At 43.8% G+C, this 13,928-nt stretch overlaps 1 protein-coding gene across 4 annotated transcripts in view; it reads left to right on the plus strand.

The window, feature by feature from the left end:
• The window catches only part of Ston2 (stonin 2), a 154,903-nt gene extending 141,952 nt beyond the window's left edge, over positions 1 to 12,951 (plus strand). For all 4 annotated transcript variants that reach the window (XM_048449362.3, XM_048449364.3, XM_085697799.2 and 1 more), the window contains 2 exons: positions 3,828 to 4,030; positions 6,016 to 12,951. In XM_048449362.3, the coding sequence (XP_048305319.3) occupies positions 3,828 to 4,030; positions 6,016 to 6,099 (287 nt within the window). In that variant the 3' untranslated portion in view covers positions 6,100 to 12,951. The remainder of the gene's footprint in view (positions 1 to 3,827; positions 4,031 to 6,015) is intronic.
• Positions 12,952 to 13,928: the final 977 nt, after the last annotated feature.

Below are 13,928 nucleotides of genomic sequence, written 5' to 3' on the forward strand. Positions count from 1 at the left end.
TGCGCACAGGGTTCTCTTCTCAATACCGCAGGTCCCCTTATAGACGACGCCTAGTCGGTGTGTGCCTCAAATCATGTCCACCATGGGAACAAAACTTTGTAGTTTCTCAAAGTACTTGTAAAGTGCCGTGTGAAGGATTATAGTTATAGGCAACAAGGGCTGGCCTTAAATGGGAATGGCGGGGGGTGTGAGTAGGTCTCTGAACTGAGGAAAGGTTAAACCACACACATCAGAAAAGAGAGTTCCGGAACAGCACTCGTCACAGAAACTAAGGGTTGTCTCGGTACAGCCATGGAGACAAATTTTTATCATCGTTTTTGGACCTTGCGCCACTTGGCTCAAGTTGACAAGTGACCAGAACAATCAAGATGCGGAGACCACGGCAGAGTGCTGCTTACTGACTTGCTGAGCCCAGGATCACCAGCCTAGGGATGGCACCACCCACAATGAGCTGGGCCCTCCCCGATCCAGCACGAAGAAAATGCCCTGTAGGCTTGCCTATAGCCCAGTCTTATGGAAGCGTTTTCTCAGTTGAGGCTCCTTCTTCTCTGATGACTCCGGCTTGTGTCAAGTTGTCATAAAACTAACCAGTACAGCTGGCAAGGATTGCCCAGCTTCTGCCTTGCTAGTCACAAAACCAAAGGCTGGTGATGACCTGTTGATTGCAACCCATTTTCTGAGTTGTTTGTAAAGTATTGTCTTACGAACAAGTTATCTTGGCAAATTGCCCCCCCCCCCTTTTTTTTTTATACAGAATCCTGCCTGTAGGCCAGAAGAGGGCACTCGATCTCATTATAGGTGGTTGTGAGCCACCACGTAGTTGCTGGGAATTGAACTCAGGACCTCTGGAAGAGCAGTCAGTGCTCTTAACTGCTGAGCCATCTCTCCAGTCCACCCCCCCCCTTTTTTTTTGAGGGGAGCTGGTTTTTGGATTTTTTGAGACAGGGTTTCTTTGTCGGCTTGACTATCCTGGAACTTGCCTTGTAGACCAGGCTGACCTCGAACCCACAGAGATCTGCTAACCTCTGCCTCCTAAGTGCTGGAATTAAAGGTGTGCACCACCATATCCCAGCTGGTAAATTGCTTTTTACAGATTGTTTTTTCGTAACTACAACCTCCATTACCGTGAAAGTGTCTGATTCCAGCAAATGTACAGAGCCAAGCCTCTCCTTATACACTGTCCCCTGGTCATACATGGGGACGTGCATGGCCCACAGATCACACTAATAAATGAAACATTCAGTCCTGCACAAGAACCTCTTTTTTTGTAAGCTGGTTCTTACTGGTCTAGGTAAAGAGAACACATCCAATGTGAAGGCCCTTTTTTGGAAATAATATGAATTTTAATGCTGAATTTCATCAAGAAAGACAAATTAACACACACACACATATTTGGATATATTTGGTTTTTCAAGACAGGGTTTCTCTGTGTAACAGCCCTAGCTGTCTTGCAACTAACGTTGTAGACCAGGCTGGCCTTGAACTCACAGAGATCCACCTGCCTCAAGCACCACCACCTGGCTCCCCTTACACATTCAATAGTTGAGACGAGGAAACCAGAACAAGATGTGGCTTGCAGAGTTTTCCTGTATTCACTTCCACTTAGAGACAAGCTGAGGAGTAATTTCTCAGTATCCCAGCAATGTCCATTAAAGCTAATTAGAGCAAAACAATTGTTTCAAGTTGCTGTTTGAGATCAGAGGCCTTCTGCTCGGTAGTGAGCAAATCCATAACAGCGTGCCTAGTATTTGGAACCTGGTTTGCAGTCAGCGCGGTCTGAAAATTTTATTCTCAGCTACACTGCTTAATGGTGATGTGACCTCAGGCCATTTCCTTAACCCTTTGAGAGAAATCTATTTTTTTCTCATCTACAAAGTAGGATTATTAATACCCAGCTCATTCAGAATGAGATTGGATGGTGCTTTTAAGTGTGACGCCGAATATTAGTGATGCTGATAAAATGGTGGCTCTATAATTAGGCTGTGGCACAGGGGGATCGAATGAGCAGATTCATTGCCAGATACCATTGTGTTTTCTTATTGTTATGTGTATCTTGTTTCAGTCTATTTCCTAAAAACCAGTGCGAAATTTTCAGTTGAATTTCCCAGCCTTACTGTTTAGAAATAACCCTCCAAGTATTTTACATTTGTGAAGCAGAGAAAAACAAATAATTCACTCTGTAGCGGTCTCCTTGGAGAGAGGGTGTGTCTCTCCTGACTTCCGAGATTGAAAAATCCTGCCCGGAGCAATAAAGAAAATTGGAGTTATTTATTTGGAGAAGCAAGGGGGAGTTAGACAATTCAGTCAGAGCCCTGTCACACGGTTCGCCTGTAGCCGCTCGCTGTTCTCCATCTCTATGCTGTTGTCCCACAACCTGACCTCCATGTTTGGGGATCTTGAGTTATGACTCAGACAAAGGGGTGACAGCCCACAGTCATAGATAGCTCTGCCAATTTCTAGCTATGACCTGTGACAGCTGACTTTGCCTCCAGAGACCTCAGTGACCTTAAGGCGGTGGTTCTCAACCTCCCTAATGCTGTGATCTTTTAATACAGTTCCCATGTTGTGGTAATCCCCAACCATAAAATTATTTCATTCCTACTTCATAACTGTACTGTTATAAATCATAATGTAAATATCTGAGATGCAGGATATCTGATATGTGACACCCCCCCCCCAAGGGGTCGTGACCCCACAGGTCGAGAACTGCTGCTTTGAAGACTTGTGATGAGATTCAGCCAGCAGATCTGTGTGGAGCATCTAGCACAGGGCACCCAGCCATCCCCCCTGAATGATGAAGGAAAGTGATGCTCAGATGTCAGAGTCGCACAACTAAACTCTTTTTCCCCCTCAAATCTAGCTTGTCAAGCGAAAAGTTGAACCTAATTTTACCTGTAAGTACAGTCAACCCGTAGATACAGAGTCAGCCGCCGCTCTTTAATTCTGCATTTACTGTCCAGCCCGCTTTTTCGTACCCTCCTGACCACTTCACTTTCCAGATGAGGAGTTCAGGTCAGAAGAGAACAAAGGACTTTTCCGCTTGGAGAACTGCAAGTCGACCGAGGCGTTATGACTACAGACCAGACCGTCTGTCCGTGGCACTGTATTCCCCGATGTCATGTGTGCTTCTAGAAGTCTGTCCTTTTCATAGATCATCCACCCACAGACACATGCCTGGGGCATCTCTGAAAATAGAAAATGCTATTAAGAAAATTCATCTTGTAAAGGAAAGTGGTTTGCTCCAGGTGGCCATCACGGTTGCTGTATTAGGTGCCAAGTGCTACTCAATTTCTCAATCTCATCTCTCCGTTCTCCCACTTCTAAGCCCCCCTTCCTTAGTGTTTGTGCTGTGTCTGCGTAGCTCTTTGACCTAAACAGGCACAAGGGCCCCAGTTTCTCAGACTGTGGGGTTTTGGTTTTGTTTGCAAATGGTGTTTGGTCACTTTGATATTTATTTTTTTGCATTGATGTTTTCTCTGCCTGTATGTCTGTGTGAGGGTGTCAGATCCCCTGGAACAGGAGTTATAGATAGTTGTGAACTGCCATGTGGGCACTGAGGATTGAACTTAGGTCCTCTGGAAGAGCAGCCAGTGCTCTTAACCACTGAGCTATCTCTAGCATGTAATCAAGAGGCACTGAATCAATGGCTCTCAGGCACACTGAAGTCTGCGTACGGAAGCCCCCTTGCTCAGCTTTGGACCCCCCCAAAGTGCCAGGTACACAGCCTGCAGCCTGCCATTATTATCAAAGTGGCCCTCTGGCTTCTTGTCCTTTTTAATTTCATCCTCAAAGTACTTGACCTCTGATTTCTTTTTTTTCTGTTATAGCTTCTGGTCACCCACACTGTTTCTTTTGCCACCTCGAACTTGGCTCTGACCGGGAAGTGCCTTCCAGATTTGCCAATTATGTAAATGTCGAGTTCAGCATGCCCACGACTTCTGCCTCCAAAGCAGCTGTGAGATCTATCTCTGTGGAAGACAAGCCTGGTGTCAGGAAGTGGGTCAATTACTCTGCCCACTACAGCTACAAGGTAGCCTCAGGGGGCTCTGGGCTAATGTTCCCCAAGTCCGTTTGTTCATTCAACCCCTCCCCCTCTTCCTTTCGGCAAATTCTTCTCATATCAAGGAACTTTACACTCATAGCTGTGGGTGAATCTGCTCCGACTTTAATGAAATAATCTCTCCTGGGTAAGAGAAAGGATTGGAGAAAAAAAAGAATTAAGGGGCTGATGACAGAAATGAAGAATATAATGTCTGACACCATGCAGAATAACAGAAAGAACAGCGGGACCAAGCAATAATTGTTACTCGTCTGTGACATAATTTGGGTTTTGGAACTGGGGAGGAGCATTGCGAACGTGAATAGCTGAAGCAAGTATTTCATCTGTAGGAACTGTGTATCAGAACAAAACAAAGGCACTCACAGGGCAGTGAGAGTGTAACACTTAGAAGCCAAACCCTTTACTGTGATAATAGGATTGAGGCTGTGGGAGAAGTCTGCGATCAGTGCTGGAGAACTGATTTTCTGGTGGGGGGTGGAGTTGGAGACAGGGTCCCCTCTGTAGCCCAGTCGGCTTCAAATTCTGTTGCCTTGCCTCTGAGTGCTCAGATGATAGGTCAGTGACTGCAAAAGCAAGGACTTTTAGCACAAAGAGGTAGACTTGGGTAGAAGATTGACTTCCAAAGACGGAAGGGAAAGAGGCATTAAACAATTATCACAGATTTATATAATTTGCTATTCCTTTAAATATTCCTAGTTGTATCACTTACGCCTTTTAACAACCAAAAAGAACAAATGCCCCCTCTTATGGCCAGGAAAAAAGCTAGCATTCCCCGCCCCCAACCATGGACTGTAATCTATCTTCAGTTGTTGCCTCCAAGTGGAGAAGGCTAATATCCAGTGCAGGGCTGAGGAGCAGTGGGGATGATGAGATTCCTCAGCTCAAACAGTCCCTTCCTGACTTATCAGAGCCTTTAGTTAAGGCCTATTACACTTTAAAAAGATGTATGTATTTGATGTGTATGGGCACTTTGTCTACATGCATGTCTGTGCACCCCATGCTTGTAGCGCCTGACGAGAACCTGGGACTGAAGTCACAGACAGTGGAGACCATGTAGGTGCTGAGAAGTGAACCCAGGCCCTCCAGAAGAGCAGCCAGTATTGTTAACCACTGAGCTGTCTCTCTAGCGCAAGCTGTGTTACTTTCAAAGGGCACAGTATTTAGCAGTATTGGCCGTATTTAGCAGAAGATAGGCTAGACTCAAAAATGCTCCAATACTTATTAGCTTAGCGTCTTAAATGAAGTAGCAGGAGAGGCTGTAAACTCAGCAGTTGCCTACTGGATTTCTACACCTTGGATAAAACGAGCTAGATCTTGCTCCTGTCCCGTGGGGCCTCTGAATAGTGGAGCCAGGGACACCAGAACTATTCAGACGGAAGTCGGTCACCCCACTAGATGAGGAGCAATCTTACAAGACAAAGAATAAGAATTTCCCAGAAGGGCCACGAAGAGGGGATTCCACACCTTAAAGGGCATCGTGGTATATGCAGGACTAGTGATTCCATTAGGGCAGCAGCCTAGAACAGCCACAAAATAACCTTCTGAGGTTCTTTGGGTTCCTTGGTTTTCATGCTTTCCCTCTCCCTCCCTCTCGTTCCTGATGTTTTCGCTTTTTTTTTAATTCCAATTTTTTTTATTTGGTGAGGTTTTTTTATTATTAATTTATAAAAGTTTCCACTTCCGTGCCTCCTCCCAATACCCTCCCACTCCCCCAACTCCCTCTCCTTCTCCCTCTCCAGTCCTAAGAGCAGTCAGTGTTTCCTGCCCTGTGGGAAGTTCAAACTCCTCCCCCCTCCCTCCAGATCTAGGAAGGTGAGCATCCAAACAGACTAGGATCCCAAAAATCCAGAACATACAGAGTAAACAAGTCCCAGTGCCATTATCAATGACTTCTCAGACAGCCCCCTCCAGCCTCATTCAGAGAATCCGGTTTGATCTTTTTTCTTTTTTTTCAGGTGGAAATTGAACAAAAAAAGAGTTTGAAGCCAGACTTTGAGGGAGAGGAGTTGGACAACCCAAAGGAGTGTGGGGTACAATGACAGTGGCCTACTGTGTAAGGACCTGAGGAACGCTGACTCACGATCGGGTGTCTTCCTGAATACGTCAAGTTTAAGTCAACACCTGCTGTGGCTGCTTCCCGGTGGGAGCAGTCTACCACAGTTCCCTGTGTGCAGTCACCCGTGTGCAACAGGAAATCTTGAGGGGGTCACTTTCAGTAGACTCCTTGACGCTGAGCATGCCTGAAGCATGGGTGCACCCAGCTTTTGGAGTGTATTGTATATTGAGCCTCCTTGTCTCCTTTCTGCTTATATCATGACACTGGGGTGTGGTTTATGGTGACGATTAGCGACCTGAAGAGAACATCCAACGTCAATCTTGGCACAGTTTGCTCCCGGTCTCCATCTGTCCCTTGTAGGTTTCTGGAAAAAGCAGTCTGGAAAGTTAAATCAAGACTCTATCTACAGGGATCCCTCTATAAAAGAGTGAGAAGACTTTCAAAACCATTTCCCTTTGGGTCTACTAGGCCTTTTCTAGAACTCTCCTTTCTTTAAATGCTGATTTTACTCCACAGAGGTTTTCCAGATGTTTCCTTTCTATTCTGGATTGTTCAAGGTCAAAATATTTTTCTTCAACTCTTACTTTCCCATTTGCTATCCTAAGTCATGATACCCAGCGGGAGAGGCCAATCAGATTTCTTTTTTTCAAATCCAGGAGTTGGAGCTTAATTCTACCAATGAACTGGATTGGATTCATGATCTGTTGAAAAGAACTCGAAGGAAAGGGGACATTACATGGAATTATATTCAGTTCAGAAGACAGCTTCAGTCATGATGGATTGCCAGATTCTCACCGATCACTTCTAATTCCTGAAATACAGGCATGGCTATGGGAGAGGCCTGTGAGAAAGGCACTTGGGAGTTCTTTTTATACCTCATAGGCAAGGACTGTTACATGTCCCTTTAACTCAAAATTTAGAGAAAACTTAAGGAGTAAAAGCTCAATTGGAATGAGCTCTGCCTCAAATAACAAGCTTGGTGTTGGTGGTCAGTGTTGTGAAAGTACAAACAGGCAGAAGCCTCCGGGGTGGGGCTGGAGAAAGCCGGGTTCCCGGTGTCAGGAACATGAAAACCTGATTCTGAGAACCAGAACTTCCCTTTCTGTCCCATGTTCCCAGTCCACCCACTGCTCCCCACTCCCTGCTTATTTGTACCTTGGTGTTTTCTCTCTTGAAGGATAAAGTGAGGGGACAGAATGCATATTTTATCAGACTTGGGAAATATAAGGAAATATACCTGCAGTTTGGGACTGACTGATTCAAGATTTATCTATTGAGCTCATATTTAGTGAGATTGATCTATGTACTGGCCTTAGACATTAGAAATCATTGCAGTGTTTTAAACTGAGTTGTTTTGTTTTCAAGACAGGGTTTCTCTGTGTAGCCTTGGCTGTCCTAGAATTTTCTCTGTAGACCAGATTGGCTTTGAACGCAGAGATTCATCTGCCTGTCTCCAGAATGCAGGGATTAAAGGCATGCGCCAGCACCTTCCCCAGCTTGAACTATGTTTTTAACTATCTAAGCATTAGATTGAAATGTGAAGGACAAGCTGCAGAGGCATAGACCTGTGTTTTGAGTTTTTAAAATGCCACCCTTTCAGTTGGGAAGTGCGGGTGTGCGTAGAACCCAGGAGGCTGGGTTTTATAGCAGTTCATATAGAAATGTTTTCTTAAGGAAATGGGAGGTTGGTTTTGAACCAGGTATATATCATGACTATTCACAAAGCTAATGCATTCCACCTGTGGTGGTAGGTGTTTAAACAACTCTGCTTGGTGCATTGGCCCACACATGCCTGAATGGAGGGGTTGCACCCCATTATAGCTACTATATTTTAAGGGAAGCATTAATAAGTTGAACGTGTCCACAGGCAGGTAAGCAAAGTTGCGAAGATCGTGACTCTATAAGGAACGGGGAGGGGTGGGAGTGTCCTCCAGAACAGAGGGTGTAGCTGCGAACGGAGGACAGTTTGGAAATGATGTAATGGCTGCCACCAAGTTTCAACTAAACTATAAAAAGGAAGAGGAGTTAGATTTGCTTTGCATAACTTCAAAGGCAAACAGAATAGAAACCGAAGAGAACTTTACAGATGACAGATGTTTGCTCAAGATAAGCATCTTCTAGTAAGGAGTGTTCTAAAGAAGAAAAAAGGTCAAGTAAGATTTCCGGCTGTAGCAAATGTCCATGGGTTAACTGAGCCACGCCTATCCCAGGTGCTGTGAAAGGGACGGTCACGTTGGTTTGGGGCAAGATGACAGGAATGCTCTTTTCCAAATAGTCTCGATAGGAATGAGACGCTCTAGCTCGTGACAGCCTTTCTCTGTTTTTGTCCTGTTGGAGGACAGTGGGATCCTCAAAAAGAACTTGGTGAAAGAATCCCATCTCGTTTCTGCTGTTGAGCTAAAGACCTTCAAGAGTTCTCAGATGTCCAAGGGCTTGAAGCGTAGGCAAGAAGGTCATCCCTAGCCCGGCGCTGTTAGGGGCCATGCCTCGGAGGAAGCATAGTGTGCTCGGCACCCGTGCTCTCCTCTCTCCCACCCCCTCGGTTAATTCTTCTTGCTTTGGTGCTTCTCCTGGACTGGTTGGAATTTTGTTGTTTTACCATTAATCAAACATTGGTTGAAAAAAAAAACTACTCCCCTCTGTGCTATTTGTATCTAGTAAGCAAATTATCTTTAAAAATCTACTACCTGGGTCACCAAATTTGTTTTGCCTCCCCTGTGCTTAGGGTCCTTATGGATAACAATGTAGGGAGCTAAGGGGTATGATAAAATGTATTTGAGGACTTTTGAATAACCTATATAAAAAACCTCAGTTGGGCAGATTACCCTTTTGATATGCAGAATGTGTGCTTGCCACATGGGCCCTCAGTTTTTATTTTTCCTGTGGTTACCAAAAAAAAAAAAAAATCCTAGTCAGTGTTCTCAATAATGAAAAAAATATAAAAAGAGGATGGATTTTACCAATGCAGTTAGAACACGCTTGGTGTCACATGGTTTCAAAAACTTTATTTTTGAGTCAAGAGCTTATTTTTCAACTTTACAGTCAAATAGGACAAAAAAGATACTCATTCTACTATATCAAACAAGAGGGCTGGCCGTGTAGCTCAGTGGTAGAGAACTTGCCTAGCATGCACAAGACCCCGGGTTCAACCCCCAGTACCAAATAAATAAGCAACAAAAAGAATGGGGGGGGGGTTGGAGGACAGACCAGGACACCTCTCTTGTAGACATAGTGCTGGTTAGTTATTTCTTTTCAAAAGCCAACCCTTTGATCCTAGAAGACTTTTTCTTTCGTTGTTGTTTTGTTTTGTTTCCTGTTTGCTTCCCCACTTCACTACCTTCCCACATTTGCTGTCCAGGCTTGTCCTCAAGAGTATTCCTTCATTTAAAAGAGTCCTTATTTGAAATCAGACTAATTTCTGTGTAGAAACCTGGTTGGGATCAGGAATGTAGGTCCCTAGAAGGTCTACTCCTGAGAAATGTGATACATGAAGACAGATTATTGTGGTTATTACTGAACCACTATCCTTGTGATTTAAAGGCCTGTCACAGAGTGTGAGCCCAGCCACCTTACCTCCTTACTGCTAAGTCAAATACACTCATTAAATGAGTGGAAAGTATCGGCGCTTTGGCTCTGAGACCGCTTATCCTTTGTTTAGTTAGCGCCCAGTACTCACGTTACAGCTAACAAGCAGCATTTATTTTCCGGAGGACTTAAACACATTTATTTGGCTTTTATTCCTGCCACCAGTGGGAACCAAGCGTCAGGACAGAGGCACTTACTGTGTGGCTGAATCTGACCCACAGTGGACCTTATTCATATTGAGACCCATTTCTGCGCTCAGATATGGAGGAGCGCAGGCGTTGTCCACAGTTAGGCTATTGATCCAGTTTTATTGCTGCCGTTCAAACAGACCTGTGAGCCTCGGCCTTGCCCGCAAGAGTAACCAGTGGAAGATGCACGCGTCTGATGGAGCCCACAGCCGGCCCTGCTCTACCAGGTCGTCATCTTCCCAACTGTAACCACTGGCCAGTGCTACTGTGCACACCACGTCCCCACATGGGGTGGAGATCTGAGATGGGAAGGCTGAGGCTCACCAGGTGAAATCATGATTTCAAAATTTCTGTTTTATAATCAGTTTAGGGGTTGAGAAAGAGAGAGAGAGAGATTGAGCTGACCTTTTTCTATTTTTCTTAAAAGTTCAAGGAATTAACTGTTATGAGTAGGAAGTGATACCATCCAATCCACTTGTATAATTTCTTCTGGTAAAAACTGGTATATATTTTTAAAGTGTTTCAAGACAGGGTTTCCCTGTGTAGCTCTGGCTGTCCTGAAGTTCCCTATGTAGATCGGGCCGGCCTTGAACTCAGAGTGCCACCTGCCTCTGCCTCCTGAGTGCTGGGATTAAAGATATGTGCCACCACCACAAATTTAATTCTTCTAAGAACGGTTGATTTAAATTAATCAATCCTAGCTTGTCTGAAGTTGAGACTATGATTAGATTAGACTTTAATAGAGGATTCATGAACAGAGCTAACAAAATTAAAAATATACCATCTAGTAAATGAATCTTGCATTAATACTTCTACCAAACTGTGATAGCATTTTCTATAGAGTTAGTCAGTGTATTCTCACTATGATTCTAATTGATGTTTTCTAAACATGACCAGTGTCGATTTACCAGTTCCCTATACATGACCATGTTTTATTTATGCTCTTTGTAAATGAGATTGGTTTCAGATATTATCATTTATAACTGAAGGAAATACAGAAAGCAGTCTTAAGAGGAGGAACAAATGCATGTATTAGTAATAGTCCCATGGTCACCCAAGCAAGAACATGGAAGTTTTATTTTTCTTCTAGTGTGCCTTAGACAATTTGCCAATGAAAGTTCAGTTTTATACTTTAAGAATTGAAAGGGGGACTATGTGTGTGTGTGTGTATACATGTGTGTACATATATTTCACCCTTTCAGTTCTTAAAGTATGTGTGTGTGTGTGTGTTGCAATTCCAAGCCCACGAAGGTAAGAAAGTTTCTATAGTACTATGTTCTGCAGAACCTGGGACAATGCAAATAAAAGCTAGATGTAATGAAAAGCTACTAAAGAACAGACTAAAGAAAACAATAATGAAAAGAGTTGAAGCATTTACAGCATTGGCCACCAAGATTCAACGTAACCTGAGCTGGAGGCTGTCTCTTAAAGTAAGAAGCTATGGGAAAGAGGGGCGCCTAGCAGGACTAGACAGCAGAACTCTTCAGCCCAGCTCAGCTTGCATCAAGTGCTCTTGCTAAGGGACAAGTGCCCTGGCTAAGAGACTCGAAGGGAGGAGAGGCTGTACAATAGGATGCTGAAAATCGTTGTTGGTAGCCATGCAGGGATGGCTTTAGGAAGGGAAAGTTGGGCTCTCTGGCTGTGCATAAGCATGGGGACGATCACTATTGCTAACTCACCTGTTATTTCCCCAACTTGATGTCAGTTTCCAGAGACAAAAGAGAGAGGGCTGGACTTTCGCTTCTTGGGTTATTTTTTTTTCCAGCTGTGGTTTTATGGGTTGTTTCACAAAATGTCCTTTCTTGCCACGTTTTGTTGATATCCCTTGTCTGCGAGGTTCTTTATCCATGCTTACGAACCAAGAAGTTTAAAACATGTAAGCTGGAGAGGCCAGCTAGTTTTATCTTTTTCTGCTCAGACCCCTTTCCTTCCTTACGCTTAGCTGACAGAACTGCAGAAAAGCCCCCAATTCTCTGTGTTGCAGTTGACTTCAAAATACCAGCTCAATACAAAGGTCAAAAGGGCAGTTTCCCCAGTGGATATTGGGATGTGAATACCAGGCGAAACTTAAGTAGATCTAACCCTCCAAGTACTGACGATGTTAGGGTGTAAGATGGTCTAGGATTTATAGGTAAATCCTTTTATGTGGATGGCCATAGAAGGGAAGGGAGAACAGAAACTAATCTGGAGCCATCTGTACTTATAACAAAGTCAACAAAGAGAGAAAACCACACATTAAAACGTATTTAATGTTTTAAAAGTGCGGATCATTATAAAATAACTTTCTGTGGGGTATATTTGAGCATGACTTTAGTTTCTCCTCTGGTTAGACTTAGTCAGGGACAATGAGTCAGTGCTAACTGGTCAGGTGGAGTCCCTCTCCTTCGTTCCCATGTTCTGCCTCAGACCGAACCCCAGTTCTCACTGTGGACACTAGCCACACTGTGACTGACGCCTTAAGGGCCACCATTGCCCACTCCACGTGCTTTCCAGTGGACCATCCCAGCGCAACTCCCAGCAGCAAGTTCTATGAACGCAGATGTACACTTAACTCCTTATTGGATCTAAGGGTTTTCAAGAATGGCGTGTGAGAAGGACGACGTGAGCCTCTTTCCCCTTCTGCCAGCGTCAGTTTATCTTTTACGTTCTCTTGCCAACAGAAACTGGAGAACCCTTTGCCATGTTCAGAAGGCTAAAGGGGATCAGTGTTTGAGAAAAGGCAAGGCAGGAATATCCCTTCTCACCTTCCCCCTTGTGATGTCTGTGTGAATTTCAGTGTGTCAGGGTGGTTGGACCCAAGATCCAGTGAATGGCTTCACTGATCTGAGGCTTGTATTTCGCTTAATGTGTTACTTATCCTTACTCAGTGTAACTTCTTGCACTATTGTGGCTAATTTTATGTAAAACCAGTTAACTTTTAAAAGAATGTGCCTACGTAACAAAGTCTACACACTGGCTATTCCTGTAGAGGTGAGGTTTTGTTTTCGATGTTTTGCTGAATAATCTGTAATATCTTTTTCGAGCAATGAAAAGGAAGTATCAATAAAAAAATTTTAAGCAAAGTGTCATTGCAGCATTTAATGAATGCAGGTGTGATAAAGAGTACATTTGCCAGCTATGGTGGCGCATGTCTTTAATAAAAGAACAAGAGTACGTACATGTTTGCTATGAGGGCCATTACCCAGCCGATACGGTTTTTTTGGTCATAAGGTGACGAGTAATTTGCTTAAATTAATCTAGATAAATTTACAATTTAAGTCAGTTCTAAATACAGTGATCACATAGGATATAAGATGGTCCATGGTTTATAGGTTCATTCCTTTATGCGGATGGCTATAGGAGGGAGGGGAGATTACATCACATCCATCTGGGGGCTGAATGCTATGAGAAAACAAATGGAGCATGTGTGGTCCCCAGGTTGTCTTGGAGGTGAGTATGGAAAGCCCAGAGATACTGAGTTTGTATACAAGTCCAGAACAAGTCCTGGCTTGTTGCCCGCACTCAACCAGTAATGAATTGACGGACTAGTTACCAATGTCAACATAAACCCAGTTAGAGGGCTGGAGAGATGGCTCAGAGGTTAATAGCACTGACTGCTTTTCCAGAGGTCCTGAGTTCAATTCCCAGCAACCACATGGTGGCTCACAACTATCTGTAATGAGATCTGATGCCCTTTCCTGGTGTACAGGCAAACAAGCTGTGTACATAACAAATAAATAATTTTAAAAAAATAAATAAACCCAGTTAGAAAAAAATCAGCATGGACTACAATATTTAGAAAATTTTCACAGGAAAGAGCTTTTGGGAGAGGCCTCCTCGTAAAAAAGACTAGTGTGTCAAAAGCTCATTGAGTGTTTTAGACTATTGGGAAGATTAAAAGCAAAGAAGATGATGTCATGGTTTGGTTGTTTTGTTTTGAAGTAAACATAGCATAAAGAAATAGGCAGCATAGTGTTTTGTTTAGTTCACATTTTATTACAGAACACAAATGTACTGTGGGAGAGCTCAGACTAGTTCAGTGGCTCTTACTATCAAGGGA

The sequence above is a fragment of the Myodes glareolus genome, chromosome 11, assembly GCF_982192425.1.
Source record: "Myodes glareolus chromosome 11, mMyoGla1.1, whole genome shotgun sequence".
Lineage (NCBI taxonomy): Eukaryota > Metazoa > Chordata > Mammalia > Rodentia > Cricetidae > Myodes > Myodes glareolus.